The sequence below is a fragment of the Passer montanus genome, unplaced genomic scaffold, assembly GCF_014805655.1.
Source record: "Passer montanus isolate IOZ18808 unplaced genomic scaffold, ASM1480565v1 scaffold85, whole genome shotgun sequence".
In the NCBI taxonomy this organism is placed as follows: domain Eukaryota; kingdom Metazoa; phylum Chordata; class Aves; order Passeriformes; family Passeridae; genus Passer; species Passer montanus.
The window spans coordinates 464,442-486,193 of record NW_024373812.1 but is presented as its reverse complement, the minus strand read 5'-3'; the positions used below and the strand labels follow the sequence as shown (position 1 = coordinate 486,193).

Here is a 21,752-nt window from a genome sequence, read left to right as displayed (position 1 = left end):
TGAATGAAGAACTTACATAATCGCTGAAATATGATTTAGAAAACAAGAGCAGATTGTCAGCCAGGATCCTGCTGTCTAACTGAGCAGACAGGGTATTCTCCAGAAAACCAGGGACATGATGCATTTTCTGTGCTTTCTACAGCACAAATCCCTCCCTCCCAAAGTACCACTTGCAACTGGCAGTGCAGTGCTTCTGGGTAACTGCACAAGCAGTCTTGACCACGGCAGTCAGACTGTGGCAGACCTTATCTCATTTCCCTAAGGGGAAAGTGGTCCTTCAGCCAAATTGAGCTTTCTGTCTTCCCAGGATGCATTCCTGGTTATGTGGCGACTGAGCAGCTCCATGATACCACACAAGGTTTACACTGATGCAGCTTCTGACTGTAATGCTGACTTTAGTTCTCCCTCCTTTCCCCTGTTCACTTTCCGGATTGTCTTCTTTGCCTTGCTATGAGTATGGTGTTCCTCCTCATGTTTTGGTGTTTCTTCTGTGGCAGGGTACATTGTAAGTACATATCTTTGAATATGACTCTTAGAAGAAACATGGATTCATTAGTCTTTTAGAAGAAACATGCATTTATTAGAAGAAACAGGGATTTTGACTTCCATTAAGGGTGATCTTTAAAAGCTTTAAAGCAAATAACAAAGCATAACAAAAAAGAAGTTTTAGATATTTGAAAGTTGTATGTTTGAAAAAGGAGGTCTTCTCCAGTTTCCAAAGGACTTGCAAATTGGGGACCTTCTGCATTTATTATACTTCACAGATGCACTGGTCATGCAAGGAGCTTTGTGTTGCAGATGATGCTCTGAGATCTCTGCTTGCAGAGTGGGCTAGAATTCAATTATTGTAGCAGTTGTTCTCTGTGCATGCACTCTGTCTTGAGCTACTGCAAAATCAAGCTTGAATTTTACATGATTTTTTTTTTCCTAATTATATGCTTCTTCCTGTTCATTCATTCCCTCCATGCTTAATTTCAAAGATGTTGGAAAAATACCTAGAAATTTGTAAAGTTTATAGAAATTCCCATGCTGGCTCCATTCTTGACCCTACCAAAGGCTCACAGTGGGTGGGGTGGAAAAACCCAGGAGGAGCCTTGTGGGCAAAAGTATAGGCAGTACTTGTCTGTTTTAGTTCCAGTTTTGGTTTCCACAGTCCAATCCTTGCCTGGTGAATAGGAGTGAGGGGACAGGGATGTGCAAGCTGCAAAATCATTGAAACACAGCCTCCTCACCTCCCTTGGCACAGAGCAAACACAGATATCTGCAGCTAACTGGTGACAAGTGATTGAGAAGCAACTAGGTAGGCAGGTAGTAATTTGTGTTGATTTTTGTTTAACATTCCCTAGGGGCAGTTAGCCACCGTATGGCTGTCTTTGAGCCTTGACACAGTTCATTTTGTATCTAAAAATGCTTGTGTAGACGAGGACAAGGAGTAAAAAGAGGTATACCATTGCCATGAATGCTGCATTTGATCTGGGAAAAATGTAATGGGCTTTTCTGCATATGTGAAAACAAAAGTGAAATGAGAACAACAGTAACTCCAAGACTTGCAGGTCATGTTCACAAAGCACAGCAGAGAGGGCGTTAGGGAGAGCCTCCAAACAGAACCACAGAAATGAGAAGAAGTTAACAGATACTTTAGCTGTCTGAGGTCACTGGAGATGACTTCTCTGTCATTAGCTGTATACAAAGAAAGACACGCAGACTTTGCTGTCATCTTGTATGGCAAATTTCTAAATTGTTTTTATGAAAATGACAAAAGTTTTTCTTGAACTGAATCATGATTTAGATGCTGGAAAACAGGCAATATGAAAAAAGCAAAATGTTAAGTTTCAGAGTTAAAAGAGGGTTCTGGCTTAAGTCTTGCAAGCCCTTTAAGAGCCTCTTAAGCCTTTGAGCAATTGAGGACTATCAGTATAGAACAGTGAAAGGTAAGCTTGTTTTCTTATTCCTTGTATTGAAAATTCAATTTCGAGCGTTCCTTTTGATACCTCTTAAATTCACTTGAAAAGGAGATAGCTGATTCAGTTGAGAAATCTGCATAAATTATGTAAAACTTCATTGTTTCTTCAGATCCAGTTGGTGCTTGATTGCCACCCTGGTGTTCAAGATTAATTGTAGGTGTTAAGATTTTGTTTAATTTTAATTTCCTAGGTATGAACACACAATCACCATCTTTTGGGCTGCTTTTATATTTTGTCAGTGATTTAAGTCTCTAATAATTTTGCCACTGATACTGAATTGGCTTGTTTGAAAAACAGTTTTCTTTTCATTTATGTATTGCAGGGATGTTCTGAGAATGAGGAATGAGGCTGCTTAAAACTAGGCATAGTATTAAGGCATGTTTTGAAGGACATGAAATAAAAGTGAAATGGGTGGGTTTAGCTGAGCGTACAAATATTTCATTTTCCCATGCAAAAAAGTGGTCGTGCTTTGGGAGTGCTGAAGAGTGGGGTTTTGCTCTGTCTCTCTGCAGGTGAGAAGTAAATATGAGCTTGGAAACACATGACCATCAGTGCCAGGACCCTGTAATCTGAACTGTGTCTTCAGCTGACTTCCCAACAGCCAGGCGCTGTTGATCCTGTACCATGGAGGACTGCCTTCACACCTCCTCCGAAAATCTCTCCAAGCTGGTGAGCTGGGCCCACAGCCATGGGACCATCTGCAGCCTCATCCCCAACCTCAAGCACCTGCTTTCCGAGGGGGCCCACGGCAACCTGACAGCCATGTGGGGCTGTAGTGCTGGCCATGCCTACCATTGGCCCCTGGCCGCCACTTGCCGGGCTGGCTCCCAGGAGCGTGTCTGCTTCCAGGACAGCCGCAGCTTCAACTCAGACAGCCCCAGCATGCTGGGGGTGCCATCAGAGGCTCAGGCCAGCCCTCTGGAGCGCTACCCAGGCCGGCCAGGGAAGGCCAAGCTGGATTGCACCCGCACTCGTGACTCCTGTGACTTCTCCTACTGCAGTGAGCCATCAGAGCTGGGCGAGCCTGTGGAGGAGTATGAGGATGAGGCCACCCTCTTCGACATGGTCTGTGAGTCATCTGTCACCGATGAGGACAGTGACTTTGAGCCACACTCGCACCGTGCTCCCACTGGCCCCCGCAAGCGGCCGGCTGCCACGGCCCAGGCCCAGGCGCAGCCCGCAGACGAGAGCGGCAGTGACGTGCTCCTCAAGAAGATCAAGCAGGAGCTCCCTGAGGACTACTATATAGTGGCCAATGCGGAGCTGACGGCCGGCACCGATGGGCCGGCCCTGGCTCTGACACAGATGTCCAAGCCCAAGCTGCAGCCCCCGGCTGGGCCCTCCTGCCTGGGACCCACCAGAACCGTGCCCCAGCCGGCCGCAGGCCCTGACCTCGACCCGCAGCGCCCCTGCGCCTCCCCGCCTGGCCCACCCCGTGTGGCCACGCAGCGGCCTCCCCGGGGACCCATCGCCTCCCCGGCACGGGGAGCAGGCGGTGGCCCTGTGGCTGCCCTGCAGGTGCCAGCCACCAGCTCCAATGCCATCACCACCGCTGGGAAACCCATCAGCATCCCCCTGTCAGCTCTGCAGCTGCCTGGTCAGGAGGAGCCACCGGCGGCTGCTGAAGAAACCCTTCCGTCCATCCCACAGCTGGCCACGGGTGGTGAGGTGGCCAGCTCGCCCTCAGTGGGCACCGAGCCTGAGGTCAGCTCCAGCCAGCAGCAGCCCCACGCAGCGCCCACCATCATGCCTGAGGCAGCAGCACAGCTGATGCCAGGTAGGACACTGGGTGGGAGTAGAGGGGTGGTGGCATTTTGGGGGTGGTCCCCAGACTTGGTTTAGTGAGGGTACAGCGCAGGTGTATGTGCTGCGTTGCATTGGGTCCTGCTGGCATGTAAGTCAGTAGGTATGGAAGCCACATACACCTGGGAGAGGATTCAGAAAACCTCAACTAAGCACCAGCATGTGAGAAAGTGTATACTGCAGCCATAGGCAAAATGGTTTTCAAGGTCCATTTTGGGTACAGTTGTGTCATGGAAGGGAGCATGCTGTGACCTTGCTGTGTGTGTGGGTCAGGGAGGAAGTGAACTGGGCAATGCACTCTTGATGAACCAGAAATAAGTGGTCTCAGCCAGTGCAGCCTAGAGTTGGAGAGCTTGGTGTTTCCTTCATCTTGTCAGATGAGTACTGTTGGACCTGGAAAGGCAAAGGGAGAGTACCAGGAAAGAGGTTTTTGCTTCTATAAATTGTTACCTCTAAATCAGACCAGTGTATGGACACAAGAAGTATCCTTAACCTTAACCACAACCTTAACCATGAAACTGATAAAGCTTTAATCCATAATAAAATGGGTTTTTTTCCATTTTCCCAGTGAAAGTTCTCATACACTGGGTCCATAATTTTTCTCATCTCCTGCCAAAGCACATAGAACTGGCACAAACAGATCAGCATTACTGGACAAAGAGCATGTTAAAACAGCTGACTTCTCCTGAGTGATTATCCTATGTGGAGAATAACAGTTAGCCACAGGTCTTCAGAAGGAGATGGAAATCTATTTCTTGAGCAGACTTGTTACCTTCCTCTGGACCTGAGCACAGACAGTTCTCACTCTTCTAGCTTCTTCTTTAGTGGTGCCATCCCAGGAGGAGACGAGGCAAGAGCAAGTTCTCCATCTGCTCCCTTGTTGGTTTAGCCTTGGACTGCCTGGTCATACAGTACAGACAAACAGTGAAAGGGCTAAAAACTGCCTGTATGCAGTCCTTGTGGCAGGTACTGCAAGAGCTAAAACCCATGACTTTAGCTCGAACATCCTGAAATCTGATTGAAGACTAGTAAATCTATCAACTAGCAAGAGCCTGCAGTTCTTCTTGCCAGGTAAAACAACAGACAAAGTTAAATACACACTTTTACTAAGTAAAACCCTACTAAATATAAGAAATTTCGAACTATGATAATTGTCTTAGAGCAAAGCAAATTCTTCTTTGGGACCCATTTCTTGCATGACTACATCTCTGAGATGTTATTTTGCAGTAGTCCTGTCATGTGAATGCAAATGTCCTGTCATGTAAATCCCTCACGGAAATTCCTTTGCAAAACTCCATCTGGTTTAGAACCAACTCTGCACTGCTAAATATGAAAAAGGCAGGATGCCTGATGCCACTCAACCCAAATTGTGTGTTAAATGTATTTGTTCTGCCTTCCTCAGTTTATAACCTGTCACTGCTATATGTAGACCTGGTTTCTACCTGCCTGCCTCTGCAACTTGCTCAGTCTCAAACTTGCAATTTGGGACAATGGAAGACAAACTTAAGCAGAATTTTTCCATGTTAGGTGTTATCTGGGAGAGATATTTCAACATATCCATTAAAAAATCCAAGCTCCTTTCAACTGTTTTTGCCAGGTCCTCAAAAGCCAAAGAAGGTCAGCAATTGTTACTGTTTAGGGTTAAACCTTACAAGAATGGATGCATCACAATGTTCTTGCATTTATATAGTTTCAAAAACAGGATTGATCCATGTCTAGTGTCTCACTTTGAGGGCAAAGTGGGATTGCACCTGGATTACACCCACTGCCTAAATCAACCCTCAAGACCTCCAAGTGCTTTGCTTTTTGCATAGACAGTGATGGGTTCTCAGAGTACTGTCCAAATTCCAGTTTATTCAGTTGTGTTCTCAGTGGTGAAATTTCTTGTGCTGTTCCAAAAAAGCAATACACAATTCTTCTCCTCAGACTGGTACAGTGTTTGTGTCTGTTATTTTACTCAGAGGTAGTTATTTTACTGTTATTTTACTCAGAGGTAGTGGCATTTTAATGAAGATAAAGTGATTGACATATGACTAAAATGTGATACTTGAGTAAAATCTCACGTTTCCCTAGAGCCTTCTCCTTTGGGAAAGAAGTGCTGGCATTATTAAATGTTCAAGTTGCAAAAAGGTGGGCAATGTTGGAAATTGAATTTATTACAGATGCACAGCAGATTCTTGCAAATAAAATGTAGATGTTTGATTAAAAACTAGATTAGGGTGGTTGCTTATGTACAGTGATTTTGTTAGATTGTCTCCTAACAAAGAGTGATGTACTGAAAGCGGTGCATGATATATAAAATTTGTGCAATATTGAATTACAAGAGGATGTTAATCTATCCTGTGTAAAAATTTTCTGTCCTAAACAGATAGATGTGAGTCTTTTGGAGTCTGATGTTAAAAAAAAAAAAGGCAGGAACTAATTACGTAAAAAAGCCTAGAGCTTTTAATAGTTTATAGACTCAATGCCTGCTTGACTAAACAAAGTTGAAAGACAGCAGGGAATTTAAATTCTGCCTTGTCCTCTTTGTCCTCTCCAATATCTGAAGCCTTGCTCCTGGTCCCATTAGAACTGGTGGTGTAAGGTCTACAGGACTAAGGCCTTATTTAAGTTATGATTAAAGGCTGCAATCCAAGCAGCAAGAAACACTACTTGAGCTTTAGGTGAAGTGACATATCCTTGAATTCATACCAGACACAGCTGATAGTAATCCCATAGATCATGAAAGTCTGAGTGACATTATCCATAAAAATAAAAAATCTGGGTGATGTATGTTAGCTTAGGCCAGTTTAAGACACGTTATGCTTTTGGACTAGTCTCTTTTGCAAACGTGTTTGGTTTTTTTTAAACTTATTTACTCTCTTTGATTAAGCTGTGGCAACTGAATGTATAAGCAGGGACCTTACAAAGATATTTTCATGTCTCAAAAGACAAGTGGCATCCCAATGAAGATTCAGTTAGGTTAGACACTGTTTTTTGTGTTTAGGTGTCCATATAAGCACTGTGGAATATACTGAATTGTTTTTTGTTACATTTCAGCACTAATAAGTGGACATTCATCTGGGAGTTTTCAGATTTTATTTTACCTTTCTAATAGCAAAGCCTTCAGGAATGCATGTAGGTATCACTTATTCCTTTCTTTAATTCTGCAAAATCTGAGAGGACCTGTGTGTGTTAGGAGAGGGATTTTTGCAGTAGTGGTGAACAGAGAATTTCTCCAATTGCTACTTCTCAAACCACCTCTTCTGTCTTATGTTTTTCCTAATACTTGGGCTGGTTTTAAAGTCCAAGAACCAGCAAGGGCAAGGTAGATCACATCAGTGGAGATGGAAGATGAGTAAGAGACATGATGCTTTAGGTTGTAGTACATGCAGCCTAGAGCAATTAGTGACATTTGGATGTCTGAAAAGAGGAATAAAAATGAGTCGGTGTTATTGCAGAAGGCTGTGGAGGGAGACTGTGGCTCAGAGAAGGAAAGAGCTTATTTTGAATGAACACAAGTTTGATTCTGAGAGATGTAGGATTTACTTTGTAAACAGAATTGCTGGAGAATTTGTGAAGAATACTGAATTTCCACTTGAAGACTGAGGCTGAAGATGTGTTTTGTATTAACATACAGTGCAGCATGACATTTCTGATTCAACACTAGTGCATCACTGTAAATACAGGAACAAAGAGTCCCATGATAAAAAAAGATATCCAACCCCTACAGAAAAACTGTGCTGAATGCAGAGTAGTAAGCAGAGATGCAAAAAAAAAAAAAAAATTGTCTAAATGTATTCACTGGGGTTGTTGCTTCTGTCGGAGATGTAGCAGATTACATTCTCTGTGTACCGTCACAATGCCTTCATGTACATCCATCACTGAATCGCCTGACTGCTTGTTTTATGTGTACAGGCATTTTCAGAATTTGGAAGGGAAAGAGTCTCCACAAGCACCTCTCCTCTCATAGTCAGAGTGCTGCTCGCTGTCCTGGCATTGTGGTTATCAAAAGTATCTGAATGTGCGCTGTGATGGATGATGGTCTGTGCTGAGGGCAATGCTTAGACTTCCTGGCTCTGATGTCTCTGCTCTGAGATCCTCTCAATTCTTTCATTTTCTGTAACTGGTGTGTCAGTCCAGATCAGTGCTGGTGAGTTGGCTTAGTCTGGTAACTTGGGCAAAGATGTTATTCTGTTCCTGTGCTCCCATCATGGGAAGGTGTAAGCAGGATTGCAGCCTTTCACAATTGGGAACTAATGTGGGTTTACCCTTGTTCTGCTCTCAGTGTGGACAACCCTGTAGGTTACAGGTGTTCATATAAGTCTCTGTTGAACATGACCATTATAAAGTGGAGTGCATCTGGGGCTTGTTGGATATTGATGTAGAGCTCTTAGTGGAACATTTTCAGTATTTCTCTGTATTGAGAAGAAGTAGGACCTCTCTCTTTCCCCCCTTCCTTCTCTCTGCAATGTCTGCGATGGTGTGAGTTTAAAATTAAATGAGAACCAAGATTCTCATATAAGATTTGTGGATTAAGAGCTGTTGGATGAGCATCAAAGCGTTACAAAACTTTGAGGTGAAAGGAGTCTCTTCACGCCTTATGAACTGACAGTTTTGACTAGATTTAGCTCTAACTTCTAAATCACTGTTTATCTATAAAAAAGTGTTAGCCTCACACATTCCAAAGAAGTGCAAACAAGAAAAAATAATGCTTTTTTTTAGGGGTGTATATAAAGCATACAGAAAGGCATAATTAATCCTTGTAATTATTTCAAGCCCAGTGGAACCATGCCAAGTAGCACAAGAAAAATTATCGCATCAAAATAAATTTACAAAACTCTTACTTAAAGAACGTTCTTCCAAGAAGACTCAAATAACTGCTGATCTCTGTATTTGTGGTTTACATACAAAGACTGATGAGTTTTGGCTAAAGTGACTGCTTGAAGCCTATCTGCAGGGACATATGCTGCTGAATGTGGTCAAGTGAAATTTAAATATATGTAAGGGTGAGACAGTCTCTTCTCTTTGTGTTGTACTGAAGAGTTCAGAGTCCACTGGAGACTCTTTAGGTCCCATATTGATATCTGTTGCTGTTTTGGTAGATGGACTAAAAACAGTAAGCAATGAGATACATAATTACAAAAAATATCACTTTTTTTTTTTTTAAGTTGCTAGGGTCTTGCTTATTTAGAAGACTAAAATTACATCATTATAGTTTTAAATATCAGAAAAAGGAAGCTATTGACATGATTAATCACCTGATCTTGCAGCAGTGATTTGCAAGCCCACTCCTGCCTTTAATTATCTTCATCCAAATGCTGTTAAATTATAATCTAATGTTCTGGGGGCTGTATTCTAGAAGTCTATCTAGACATCTTTATTCTAGAAGTCTAGGTAATGATTACTTACCTTTATAATATTACAAGGGAGTTCTGTATAAAAGCAGGACAGTAGCATAAAGAGGACAAGTTTAACCTTGACAGAGTAGTTGTGTAATTGCTTTTTATCATCTGGGTGTGCAGCATGACAAACTTACTTTTAAAAAAGATGTGAACCCATAGTTCTAACTCTAATACAAGAGTTGTTTATGCAGCTGTTCCTACAGCTGTTCGTTTGCAGGAGAACACAAAAATGAAAACTCATCAATTATTGCAATATCTTTAGATTTTTAGATTTTCACTGTGCTTGAGAAAGATTATCAATTACCTTTCAGGACTTCACATGTATTTTCTTTAGTGAAAATTCTTTTCAGACACAGAACGCTCATGTCAGCTTTCTTGTATGATCAGCAATGGGCTTTGTCACATAGAGGTTGTCCTAAATACTAAGTCTTTATCACAAAGGTATGCATGCAAAATATTAGGATGCTGCACTCCTTGATGTCAGGGCTTGTTTCCTCTTTTCAGCATGGAGCTCCTCTGAGTGGAACTACCTGCAGCACAAAGAGACGTCTCCTGGCAGCATTCTTACTAGAGATATAGATTCAAATATATACACTTCTTGGAGGAAACCATTCATACTGAAAGTAGATTGGTATGTAAGATGTTTGGGGATGGGCTTTCAGTTGAATTCCTGCAATAAAAGGTGCATAGGCTTGTTGATCCTGTGTAATGGAGGAAGGTGAAAGAATGATTGTTTCCATGCAATCTGTGAAAGTTATTTGCCTGCAGCTAGAAAGGAAAGAAAAGGACTATTGCAGCCAGGCCCTAGCATTTTTTAAGGATTAATTTTGTAGCGCATGCTAAATTCAGCTGATAAACAGTTGAGAATATTCACTGGAGTTCTGCATTGAGGAATTGCATCACTGAGAATTATTGACTCTTCATTTAAATATATATTTTCCATTCTACCATAGCACAAATAGTATTAAGGAAGATGGTGTGTGATACCAGAAGACAAAGTCCCATTTCAATGAATGGTTGTGTTCTGGAGCATCACAGTTCATTTCAGACCTAGGAATATACCCTGTCCCCCATTAGCCTAACATGAAACTCAGAAAAGCAAAAAATAGAATGCACAATGAAAAGCGGAAAACAATCATTTTTGCAAACCAACATAATTGAGATACTATGTTCTGTGTTTCTCTAGGGTGTCTTAAATAGGCAACTGTTCTGTGTGAAGTGCTCTGTTTTATGATACTGTTATATAAAAGAATAAAATAATGCCTCTGCTTGTTCCAGCTGTCCTGAAAATATACGGGGAAAAAACAAACAAACAAAAAAATTGGACACATCTGTACTGAACTCTAATTTTAGGAAATAGATTATTTAATATGGTGCTTTTGATAAGAGATCAGTTCCTCTGTGTGATCTTTGCAATTGTTTCATTTTGGAGCTATTTTCAGCTTATGGTTTGTGAGTCTTTAAGACAAGAGAAACAAGGGTCAGATTTGGATCTGCAGAGGAGATGCAGCACAGGAGCCAAGAGAGATGTTGACCCTGGAAAGGCTTCAGACAGTCACTTTACTTCTGCACTTCAGATGGGATGCTGGCAGAAAAAGGGAACATAGGTCTTTATGGTTTAGATCAGGACACTTTCTGAGAGTGATTTTCCACTTTGTGTGAAGCTGGCTGAACAGGTCTAGAAAGTGATCATTCCCCTGTTTTGGGTAGTGGTGAGACCACACCTCAAATCCTGCAGTCAGTTTTGGGCTCTGCATTCCAAGAAAGACATTGAGGTGCTGGAACATGTCCAGATAAAGGCAACAAATCTGGGAAAGGATCTGGAACACAAGTCTCATGAGGAGCAGCTAAAGGAATTGGTGTTGTTTAGCTTGGGCAGCCAGGTAGGTGGTGGGCTCTTCTTCCAGGCAAGTGACATGACACGATGAGAGGAAATGGCCTCAAGCTGCACAAGGAGTGGTTATGGTAGAATATTAGGGAAAATTTCATCATCTAAGGGGCTGTAAAGCATTGGAATAGGCTCCCCAGGGAAGTGGTAGAGTCATCATCCCTGTGAAACTATTCAAAAACTGTGTAGATATGGTGCTTGAAGACATGGTTTAGTAGTGAACATGGTGATTGTACTAGGTGGGGGGATGGTCTTGATATCGTAAAGGTCTTTTCCAAGACCTTTCCATAGAATCCTTAACGATTTTATGATTCAATGACTCTATACCTACAGAAGGACTACTTCACATTTGTATTCAAGATCTAAGGTTTTAATAGCGGTAGACCTTGGGGAAAGCTGTTTTCACTGTCTCAGTGATGGGAATATGCATAAGCTATTCTGTGAAGCCAGCGTGCAGTGACTACTCATTTCTCCCATTTTCTTCATACCTAAATCATATCCCTCTTAGTGAGTCTTCTTCTGTCATGTCATCTGTTTTTTGGTGCTTGCAGTGAACCTAGAATCTGCTTGAGCATGAAACAGATCTGAGTGCATTTTCTATCTCTCTAAGCAAGAGAAAAATTTGGAATACAGAAATCCTTGTTTGAATATTTCCAGAAAAGAAAACAGAAGCAAGATGATATTTTAGGTATTTTATCATGGCTGGCACAGCACAGAGCAGTGCTTACTAAAACATTCAGATCCTGGAAATAGTGAAACATGATGAAATCTGTCTTTCTCTGATAAAGTATGCTTAAATGAAGCATATGCTCATTCCAGGAAGTGTTGAAACAGGCTATTAAATCAAAGCCTCAAGAGAGAGAAAGTGGAACGGCTGCTTTCCCTGGTGACTTGTTCTTGCTGGGGCACTCCACAGAATGGTCACAGGAAAGCTGCTTTCAGCACTGGTTGTTTTGAACAGCTTGAATGTAGCTGGTGGCCTCTGTGGAACAGTGTGGCAAAGCTGCGTTTTCATTTCCCAAATAAGTCTACTTTTGTCTGGAGCCCAGCAATGCTGCCCTTTAAAAATGAAAGCATGCTGCTGATCACACAAATGTTGTGCTAGACACAGCAATTCCCAGATCATGGTTCCCAATGAATCATGCCCATTGTGGCAGTGGGGGCAGGCCTTCCTGTATACATGTATTTTAAAAGTGCTGTTGAGGACCCTGCTGTGTCTGATTAAAACTTTGTGTTATTAAAATTCTGATTAATTATACTTGATCATTAAGTGAATTGGCTGCATCTTGCTTCTAATATACACCTGATAATCCCTTTAACTCTAAATGAACAGTAAATGCACATACACACAGAGAAATTCTGCATGTATTCCTGTTAACTAAACTGAAGGTGACTATCACAGTGCCACTGTGCTCTGTTGAGGCTTTTCATTGACTTCATAGGTCTTCATGATGGAAACATCACTTGAAACCATACAATGATAGATTAATAATATTTAATCAAGTGCTTTCTGCTTTGTACTTGGGAAGGAAAAAATGAAAGAAAAAAGCTGATCTTCTGTTTTGTTCAGAGAAGGAAAAAATGTATTCTGAGCTATTCTACCCCAGGTCACATCACCTCAGTGCAACAGCTGAATTATTAGTGCTATATTATTTCAATTAGGAAACCTGTACCCAAAGATCAAGCCTGTGAAAAATAAGGATGTTCATCTCTGAACGTTGACAGTTGTTTTGATTTTATGTTTACATTCATTTCTCTTTTCACTGGGTATGTGCCTAATCTCTGCATTCCAACAGTGACAGGTCAAGCATAGCAGTATGAATGTGCCAGAGAAGCACTGATGATTTTGTATGGGAGCAATTTCATTTTGTCCACAACTTGGAGCACTCTCCTGATTGAAACAGACTCTGTCCTTCAGTTGAGGTGCCAGATTATGGAGTTTCTTTCTGTCCTTTGCTCTTGGCAGATGGAGAGTTGCCATTTGTTTGGGACTTAATTTCTCTTATGACTATAAATCCAAGGAAACAAAATAATGGACAGGAACACTATTCCTAGCATTACAAAACAGTATTCATGCCTATATGCTGACAGACATTTTGGTTTTATGCTAACAGATTTACATTTTATTTTTCCTCTCTATATATAAAGAATTGGCTTTATGCCTCTGTTTCTCTCCCCTCCAGAAAACTTACAGCTTGACAATAAGTTGTCCCATTACCATTCACTTACAAAATTGTTAAATACATCAGACTGTTTATTGTGCTGGTGTATATTAAAATAGCCAGTATAACACATCCACAATTTTATCCATTAAACTATGCCCCATGTCACCTCTTATATTAATTGGTTCATGTCAGTTTTGGTATGAACTCATTCAGTAGCAGGGGAACTGATTGTTCATATCCTATATAGAAGAACAAATTATTTTTATGGAAATAACAATCCTGACAGGAAAATTTTGACAGTGTAAATACAGAAGAGAAATAATAACAATATTCTGAGCAGCAGAGAGGTATGTAATCTGTGTATACCCTCCTGAGTGTGTACATAGCTAGAAAATATCTGAAACTCCTCATTTTACTTAAGGAGACTTTACTCAAGTAGAGCTGCAAAATGCGAATAAATATTTACTCAGTCAAACTATGATAAATGAGGTTTAAACATGTATTTGAGGACAGAAAGAAATTAATTGTGCCATGAACAACAGTCCGGCTATTGATGAATGTGCTTCTCTTGCAGGTTTGTCTCCTCACTGTGCAAAATTTCCAGCTGCTCCTGCACCTCCTGGGAGCCTTTGTCTTGGCAAATGCCTGGGCATGCCATGGCTAGTCTGGAATAAAGTGGTCTTTGGTCAGCCAGGGTGTATGAGCAGCTGCTGATCACAGTATCTAATGCTTGATGGCTGTCCTGAAAGCAGGGGTGTATTCATATCTCAGCCCTCTGCCCAGCTTTGAGTCTTCCCCAGTCTTGTAGGACCTTTAAATTTTAAATTTCCATCCTTTTAATGTGATGAGAGTTGTGTTTGTAAAAGTTAAAATAAAGCCCAGCTGTCATTTTTTCTAGAGTGTGAGGAGGAGAGAATTCAGCGCAAAACAGAAAAGCAGGCTAAAAATCTACCTTATAAGCCGTTTCACTTGAAGTGTTAGACTTCATTCTCTCTGGAGAGCTGCGTGAAGAGCTGCTCCTCAAATACTGCTTTCTGAGCCAGTGAAGAAAAAAGAAATATGCGTGTACAAAGTGTGCATGGAAATCCCTAATGCAGGTTTGTAAATTGTGAGCTCTTCATAGAATTCATGCCCTTTGTATCTTGCTTCACTCCTACTGGATAAGATACAGTGAAAGGTAAAAACAAATTGGTCTGACTGGGCAAAATCACCAACAGAGAATTTCAGAAATGATACATCAAGATCTCTAACAAGGCAGTTGGAGTACTTTACTAAATTAAAGATGGTAAGAGAAAAAATATTGAAATGCAGTTCTTTGGGGTGCATGTGCTGCAATCTGTATTACCTGAAGTAAATGCCATGACCTGCCAACACATTTCCTCTTCCTCTGGCTGAACTACTAGATAGTTCAGACAGAATAGAAAGGGGTACTTTTTTATTCATTACCAATGGCACTTTAATAAAATAGAGGAAAAATGTCTGCAGTCTTTAATAAGCAATATATCAACCAAGTGCTGTCAGCCTGTGTAGAGTTTCACAGTATGATTTATTATGTTAATTACAGTCATGTGGGCCTCATGCTCTTAAGTCTGAAACTGCTCACATTCTCAGCTTGATTTAAGAATATGCTTTGGCCAAGACTTAAAGTGCAGCTTATTATGATTAATGTAATAAAATATTTATTACATTCTCCGTTTCTTTGTTTTTCTGCTTGCTGCCCCAGTTAGACTGACTCATTTTGAAACACTGATGTAAATTAGATTTCAGATGATGAGGATTCTCATCTGGTTTTAATCTCTCTCTTTGGTGTTATGTTTTTTTCATATCCTTTGTTCTTACTCTCTCTTCTCTCCCCCTCATCTTTATTTCTCTCCCATATTTCCCAATTCTGCTTCTTAGCTGCTGCCTAGAGTGAACCAAAAGCAGGCAAACTTTATAGCCCTGGCTTATTCCTTCCAGACCTCTTGCATTGCTTTTTCAGCTATGCTTATTGAAGGTTTTTCTTAAATGTGATGACATTAAAACTGGTGGTACACTGTAGCTGAGAACATGCTAAGCCTCTGGTGAAATGAGGTGGCATGTTTTGCATGTTTTACATTAAAATTCTTCTTAGAGAAGGCGAAAGTGAAAGGGCCCTGTTTCTCATTCTTCTTCCACAGGGCTCTCAGCTGCAGAGAGGCATAAAATTCCAGTGTGCCAAATATTCCAGAGTGCTATATAAATTTAAACCTCTGATTTTGTGGAAAACAACCCAGTAGTTAAATTTCTGGCTAAAAAGTCGCTGCTTTTAGCACTCTGCTTACACTTCTACAAATCTGGATTTTTCTGTAAGAGCACGACAGAATGATGGAAAACTTTACAAAAATGTAGATTCTTGGTTTTGTTATGCCAGAAATTGATCTTTTGCCATGAGAACGGTATAATTTTCAAACTATAAACTTAATTCAATAAAGGAAGTGTGTCTCAGATCTTTATGGTTTTAATCTCCTCATTTTTGTTTTTTTCTTAATGCTTTCTTTCCTCTTTTCAGCTTTTGAATCAAGTCACTGTATATATAGAAATATTATTCAGTTCCACCTTCTATACAGATAATGACTTAGTCCAGTTGATTTCTACATAAGTGGATACTTAAGTATAGGGACACCAATCCAGAACACACTTAAAATATGCTTTGTGGAATTGGGAACTTACGTGGGAGAAAAACTGATACTCTGCTGAGTATACGTATGCAACACTTTCCAGAGTCATGCTGAGCCAGGTCCTCTTTGAAAATGAGTGCATCCCTTCTGCTGAGCATCACCCAACTTCCAGTTCTCAGGGTAGTGGTAGAGCATTACCATCATATCTTTACTTGCTTCTGCCACAAAGCATTAAGTAACCAACATACTTTGAAGGGGAAATTTTTCTTTATGTTGCTGAGAAGTCCTGGGTAAACAAACAAACAAACAAACAAAACAACAAAAAAACCCACCACCACCACCACCAACAAAAAACCCCCAAAAATAAACAAACAAACAAACAAAACCCCAAAAACCAAAAAACCCCAAAAAACCCAAAAAAACCCCCAAAAAACCAAACCTGTTTTCCAGAGTTAAATATTTAATCTGAAGAAAATAATTGTCAAAAAGTGTCTAATTTCTTTGTCTTTAAACTGAAGCCAGTACCTGGAGTTTTCTAATGGTGTTAGCCATTAACTGTTTGGAAATTATTAGGCTATTATATGGCTGAATACAAAGATGCATGCTCAACATACATCTGACAGTAGCTTCACATTATAGGTAAAGTTTTTCCACTTACCAACTCCAGAAGCATTCCAATTTCACCAAACTACCTGGTTTGTTAAACCAGAGCTCTGAAAGAGTAGAAGTTACATCTTAGACAGAATCTTATCTGAATATTGTTGAAGGAATTTTAGTCATTTATTTTGGAAGGAATGGAGTTTCACATTTTTTAAAAGTTTTCTAATGGTTTTGGGTTTGTAGTATTGAAGATTCTAAGTGTGGCTTTTATATCTTCCACCTCTATGAAGGTCTGAGTGCCTAAATGTCAATTATATAAAGGTCCAAATAATTTATTTCTATATACCTCCTGTAAGGATATTAGGTATGGAAATAAGAGTGGGATGAGACATGGCAGGTAGACCTGGAGATGGTTGCAGGGTTAGTTACAGGCCTGGTGAGTGGCTTGGAATGGGCCAGATAAAACGGCAGATTTCACTCCAGCTGCCAGCTGAGTATATTTTGCTTGTACATCACCTAAGCACCAGATATATGGGTTTCTCAAAATATTTTCTGTTTCTACTGTTCTCCATGTTGTGTCCAAGCTGTAGCATCCTGCTGTGCAGTGTTGCATTGTTGGGCAAGCCTGGGAGAGCTGGAGTTGGTTTACATCTTCCTATCAAATAAAGGTTGAATCTGTACAGAGGAAATACATCCCATTTTGCATTGCAGCAGTTCATGCCAGTGCATCTCAGAACAGCTTCAAAAGGAGACAGGAAACTCTGTAGCCCCACACCACAGAAGTACCACTGAAATTTTTCAGTGGAAAAAGGGAAATGCAAGGTAAAACTGGAATGCAGCAGTTCTCTTTTCCACTACCATGATGAAACCAAAATTAATGAAGTGAACCAATAGGAACACTTTTTATTTAGAAAATGCATTTTTAGAACCTTTGTGCTGGAATGAGTCAGATGTCACATGCATCAGGTGGAAAAGGGAGGTAGCTTTGTAAAAATTGCAGTTCCCAGGGTGCTGCTGTTTTGCACTTTTCATTAGCAACTGCTCTGTCCACTGCAAAAGCCCTGAATTGGTGAGACGGTCAGTCATAGGAGAACATAACTTCTTAATCCCTTGTCATAGCTACAGGTTTTCTGACTTCTAAGGATTGTGCAGAAGTCCCATTAATATTGATCTGTATTTTGTTGTTGGCTTTGCCAGCAGTCAAACTATGTCTCAAATCTTTTGAAGCTGTTGTGAGAAAGTAGTGAAAGAGAGCACAAACTGGAAATCAGTTCTAGTGTCTGAGCGAGCATTCATTATCAGGACATTCTATAACTTGCAAAAAATGTACAGGTGACTAAACTTTATTTTAGTGACTTTACTTCATGGAGATACCAATGAATAAATATTCCCATACTCATTTGTTTGCAGTCTATGTCCTTTTTCCTTTGATATAATCTAAAGCTTTATAATTTTAGAATCATAAAACATTTTGCAGACAATTTCATTGGAGCAGGTTAACTGAATAGAAGTATAATTTTTTTTGCCAAAAGCAGTTTCTTTCATAAGTGGATATAAATTAATTCTCCTATACCACAGATTTTACATGCTAATGAAAGGCTTTTCTGAAAATGTTAAAATAGAGCTTAACATTTTAAATGTTAAAATAGAGTTTAACTTAATATAGTGGGAATAGGGAACTTTAACTGTTAAAAAGAATTTTTAACAGTTAAAAATTGTTTGATGGTAGGGCAGAGGGGTATGGCAGAAATTCAAGAAGAAATACAGAAGCAATTTCTTCTACTTAATCTCAGGAAGTTTCTGCAAATGTTTAGAGGCACTTCTCCTGTGGACACATTCTGCTTTTACCCTCACCCTCATTTTTGGCAGCAAGACATGAGAATGGTATTCACTGGTTTATTCTTGCGATATTGTGAAAACCAGCTGTCAGCTATCTAAGTTTGGCATGAAGAACAAGTACTGATATTCCGGGATGCCATGGTATGACAGTGGCATTCAGCTGGTTCTGACAGGGCACCAGTAGTGCGGCTTCCAGGGGGCCACATTTGTCAGAGGCTCATGCAGCTGTTCCCCATTGTGACTTGACCATAACTCCATCGTACAATAGCGTGACCTCTGCTCACTGGGACTGTAGATTTGAGAGTGTTGTTTGCCTATAGATACCTTCTTAAAACAAGATGGGACAGGGGAAAAAGATAGGAGCAGTCTGTGGTTTACTTGAACGGTTTTAGTGGGCTACATATTGCCACGGCCCAAAGGGCTGGATATCACTACTTTTCAGTAACTGCAAAACAGGGGCAAGAGCCAACCTACAAGTGCTAGGGAATGGAGAGAGGGCACTTTGCTCTGGAATAGAGATATGTGGAGCTTTGTGTGTGGTTAACTACACTTTTTCACTTGAATGAAAGCATATTGGTGGAAGCAGGCCTGGTGCAGAGGCACTTTCTTAGGCAGGACAAAAATTTGGCAGAGAAGACTTCAGTTGGTGATGTGATTACCACCAAGAAAACCCACCTTACTTTTAGCGTACATCTGTGAGATCTCACTGCTTACCATATGCAGAGTTTAAGACTTTTTGCAATAATAACTCAGGTTTGTGACTCCCACTGATGTGCAAATGCCCTCTGAACATTAACAATCTGTATCTGTCTGTCATGAAAGCAAGTGCCTTTCCTCCTGCCATATGTAATTACAGAGGTTACGTCCTTTTCAGGGAGTCCAAGTGTGTGTATGTGTGTGAGCTGAAATTAAACAAGTCTGAATTTGATAACTATGCTGATAATATTAGGTCTTGGCTGTGTTAAAATCAGATTATGAAAAGATCAGAAAACAGCTGTTCCTCTGTGGGAGAGATCATCTGATGGTCATGGGCTAGCCTGGGACATCCGCTCCCACTAGGTTGTCTGTTTAATCTCTGCCTGGTCACTTTATCTCTTTCACTTCACTTGAACTAGAACATCTTAAGTACTCATCACCTTTTCAAACTCATAGTGGGGAGTTTACCTTGGACCCCCCAGTAAGGTGGGTTTTACTGTCTTTTTCTGCCACACTCTGGTTTTCTTGGAAATGAAATTGTGGTGTGGGATATGATAAGAAACACAAGACCTATAGCCAGGTCCTTTGTGCAGTGATGTAGCTGAGGGGGCAGGACCTCAGGAAATGTATCTCCAATTCATTTTTTATGCTTCTGCTTGTAATCTGTAAAACAGGACTAACAGCACTACTGGTTCCAAAGACTGCATTATGACAAGGAAAAGACACTAAGGGTAGCTTGGCTTTATAGATCAATGATGACAATAATTCTTGGTTGATGATTCTGACCAACCAGCTGAGAGAAATTAGACTGTAACACAATAATATTTGTATTACTCAAGTCTAACAACAGAGACATACAGAAGACTATAAGAAAGGTGAAAGCATATGTAACACCTCCCCATTCTTCTATCCCACATCACTTTGCAGCATGGGGATGTTCTGATATAGAAGTGTTTTCTAGGAGCACTTGGTGGCTTTTTTTTCTGTGCTTTTACCCAGTTGGAACCCATGGATACTGAAGAGTTGATGATACACTGAGTAGTGGAGGTTCAAGAGCAAATAGGCTTATTTTGCAGTAGTCAAGGAACTAATGTAGATTCCCACCAGTGTTTCCAGTACTTTCTACCAGCTCCACAGAACATTAAAAAGAGTTTTGGTCTCTATTCAGCAAGATCAGCAAAGTGGGACAAATCAAACATCTGGGAACGGTTACATGGGAAACTTCCTGAATTTATGCCATGCTACATGATACACCGTCAATATTTGAGTGGTCTCATATGAAGAGAATAATCCATTACTACTACTTCAGCCTGGATTCATAGCCAAAGTAGAGGTAGCTCTCCTGATGTGGCTGCAGGAAAACCTGACCCATTCTTTTTTAGTGTTTCCCACCTGCCTTGTGAAGTAGCACACAACAAACCAATGCAAGAACACAGTGTTTCTGGGGTACTGTTTTCATAATGCAAGTTGGGGGAATCTTTAATTCAGCGTGGGTTTTATAACTGTTAGCTGCAGATAGGGAAATTTCCTTTGCAGATTAAGGAAAGATGCTGTAACATAAATGACTGACTGGGTGTCACTGCTGTGTTGTGACAGGCTATCCTCTAAGAAGAAGTGATTGATGACATTTATAAAACTGAGCCATTATATGTGCTGTTTATATTGAAACAGAACTTAGGATGTGGGCTGTCAGTCAAAGCAATGATTACTTACACAGTTCTATAACAAGTGGTGGTAGGTGCAGTGAACAAAATACCAGAGTAAATGTTTGCTTTGGAGCTTTGAACAGGGCTGTCTCTTTTTTTCCAGCCTGCATCTACACTAAAAGGACCTATTATGTACATTGCCTAGAGCATGAGGCTTCACTGCAGTTTTCGAGGAGCTCTTTGATACTGACATCAGTATTAAAATGAGTCTATGAATCAGGCAGCTGACCTTTCTTGCTCCCCTGGAGCACAGTTCAAACAAACCTCAGTCCTTTGTGGCAGCATTTTTTCTTGCCTGCAGGAGCCCCCAAGGCCTCAGTTGCAGATGCCCACTTCTCTGTGCTTTGCAGAGGATTTGAGAAACCTGCTCAATGGGTGAGTGGTGTGGATGCAGGATGCCTTTCTCTGAAGACACAGGACCTGGTCATAAGGGCTATAAGCGCAGTCCTGCTTCTGTTCTGCTGGGAAGTCCTTGGGCAAGTCATTCCCTGTGCCTCTGTCTGCAGATATGGTATGGAGGTGATGGGATGAACTTTCTTGAGAGTCACTCTGTAGATTGGTGGAAGGAGGAGCTGCCCAGCTCTGCACCAGTGTTTCTGCACCACATGGAACACTGCAAGTGGGGTGGAGAAGGAGAGACTGCCTTCCTTCCCCTGCTGCCCTCTCCCCTGCTAACAGGCTTGCAGGGAAGAGAGAAGCAAGTGTCTGAAAACTGGTGCAAAGCCATGGGTGTGCTACACAGTCTGACATAAGCTTGACCTGATTGGCAGAGAGGCAATGGGAACTTCACCTGGTCTCATATCACATTGTGTGTGTATCTTGGGTGGGAGACACCTGGAGAGGGTTGCTATGGCACTGCTGAAAGAGTGGCAGGTTTTGCAATGAGACCAAATAGAAAAGATCTTGGGGTTTTTTTCCCCCTCTTCTGTTTATTAAGTGGAAGAGATACAAAAGTGTACCACATAAAATTCCAGAAAATATTTAAATAGTTGAGTTTTTCCTTCTTTGCATTTGTTTTTAATTTTCTGAAACCATTAAGATTCATCACATTCAGAATGACAGTTACAC

At 40.9% G+C, this 21,752-nt stretch overlaps 1 protein-coding gene across 4 annotated transcripts in view; it reads left to right on the top strand.

The window, feature by feature from the left end:
• Positions 1 to 21,752, top strand: part of KIAA1958 (KIAA1958 ortholog) — a 73,346-nt gene that overhangs the window by 44,481 nt on the left and 7,113 nt on the right. For all 4 annotated transcript variants that reach the window (XR_005630307.1, XM_039733229.1, XM_039733228.1 and 1 more), the window contains one exon: positions 2,477 to 3,741. Coding sequence is in view for 3 of the 4 variants with exons in the window: in XM_039733229.1 (XP_039589163.1) it covers positions 2,589 to 3,741 (1,153 nt within the window). In the remaining variant the exon portion in view is untranslated. The remainder of the gene's footprint in view (positions 1 to 2,476; positions 3,742 to 21,752) is intronic.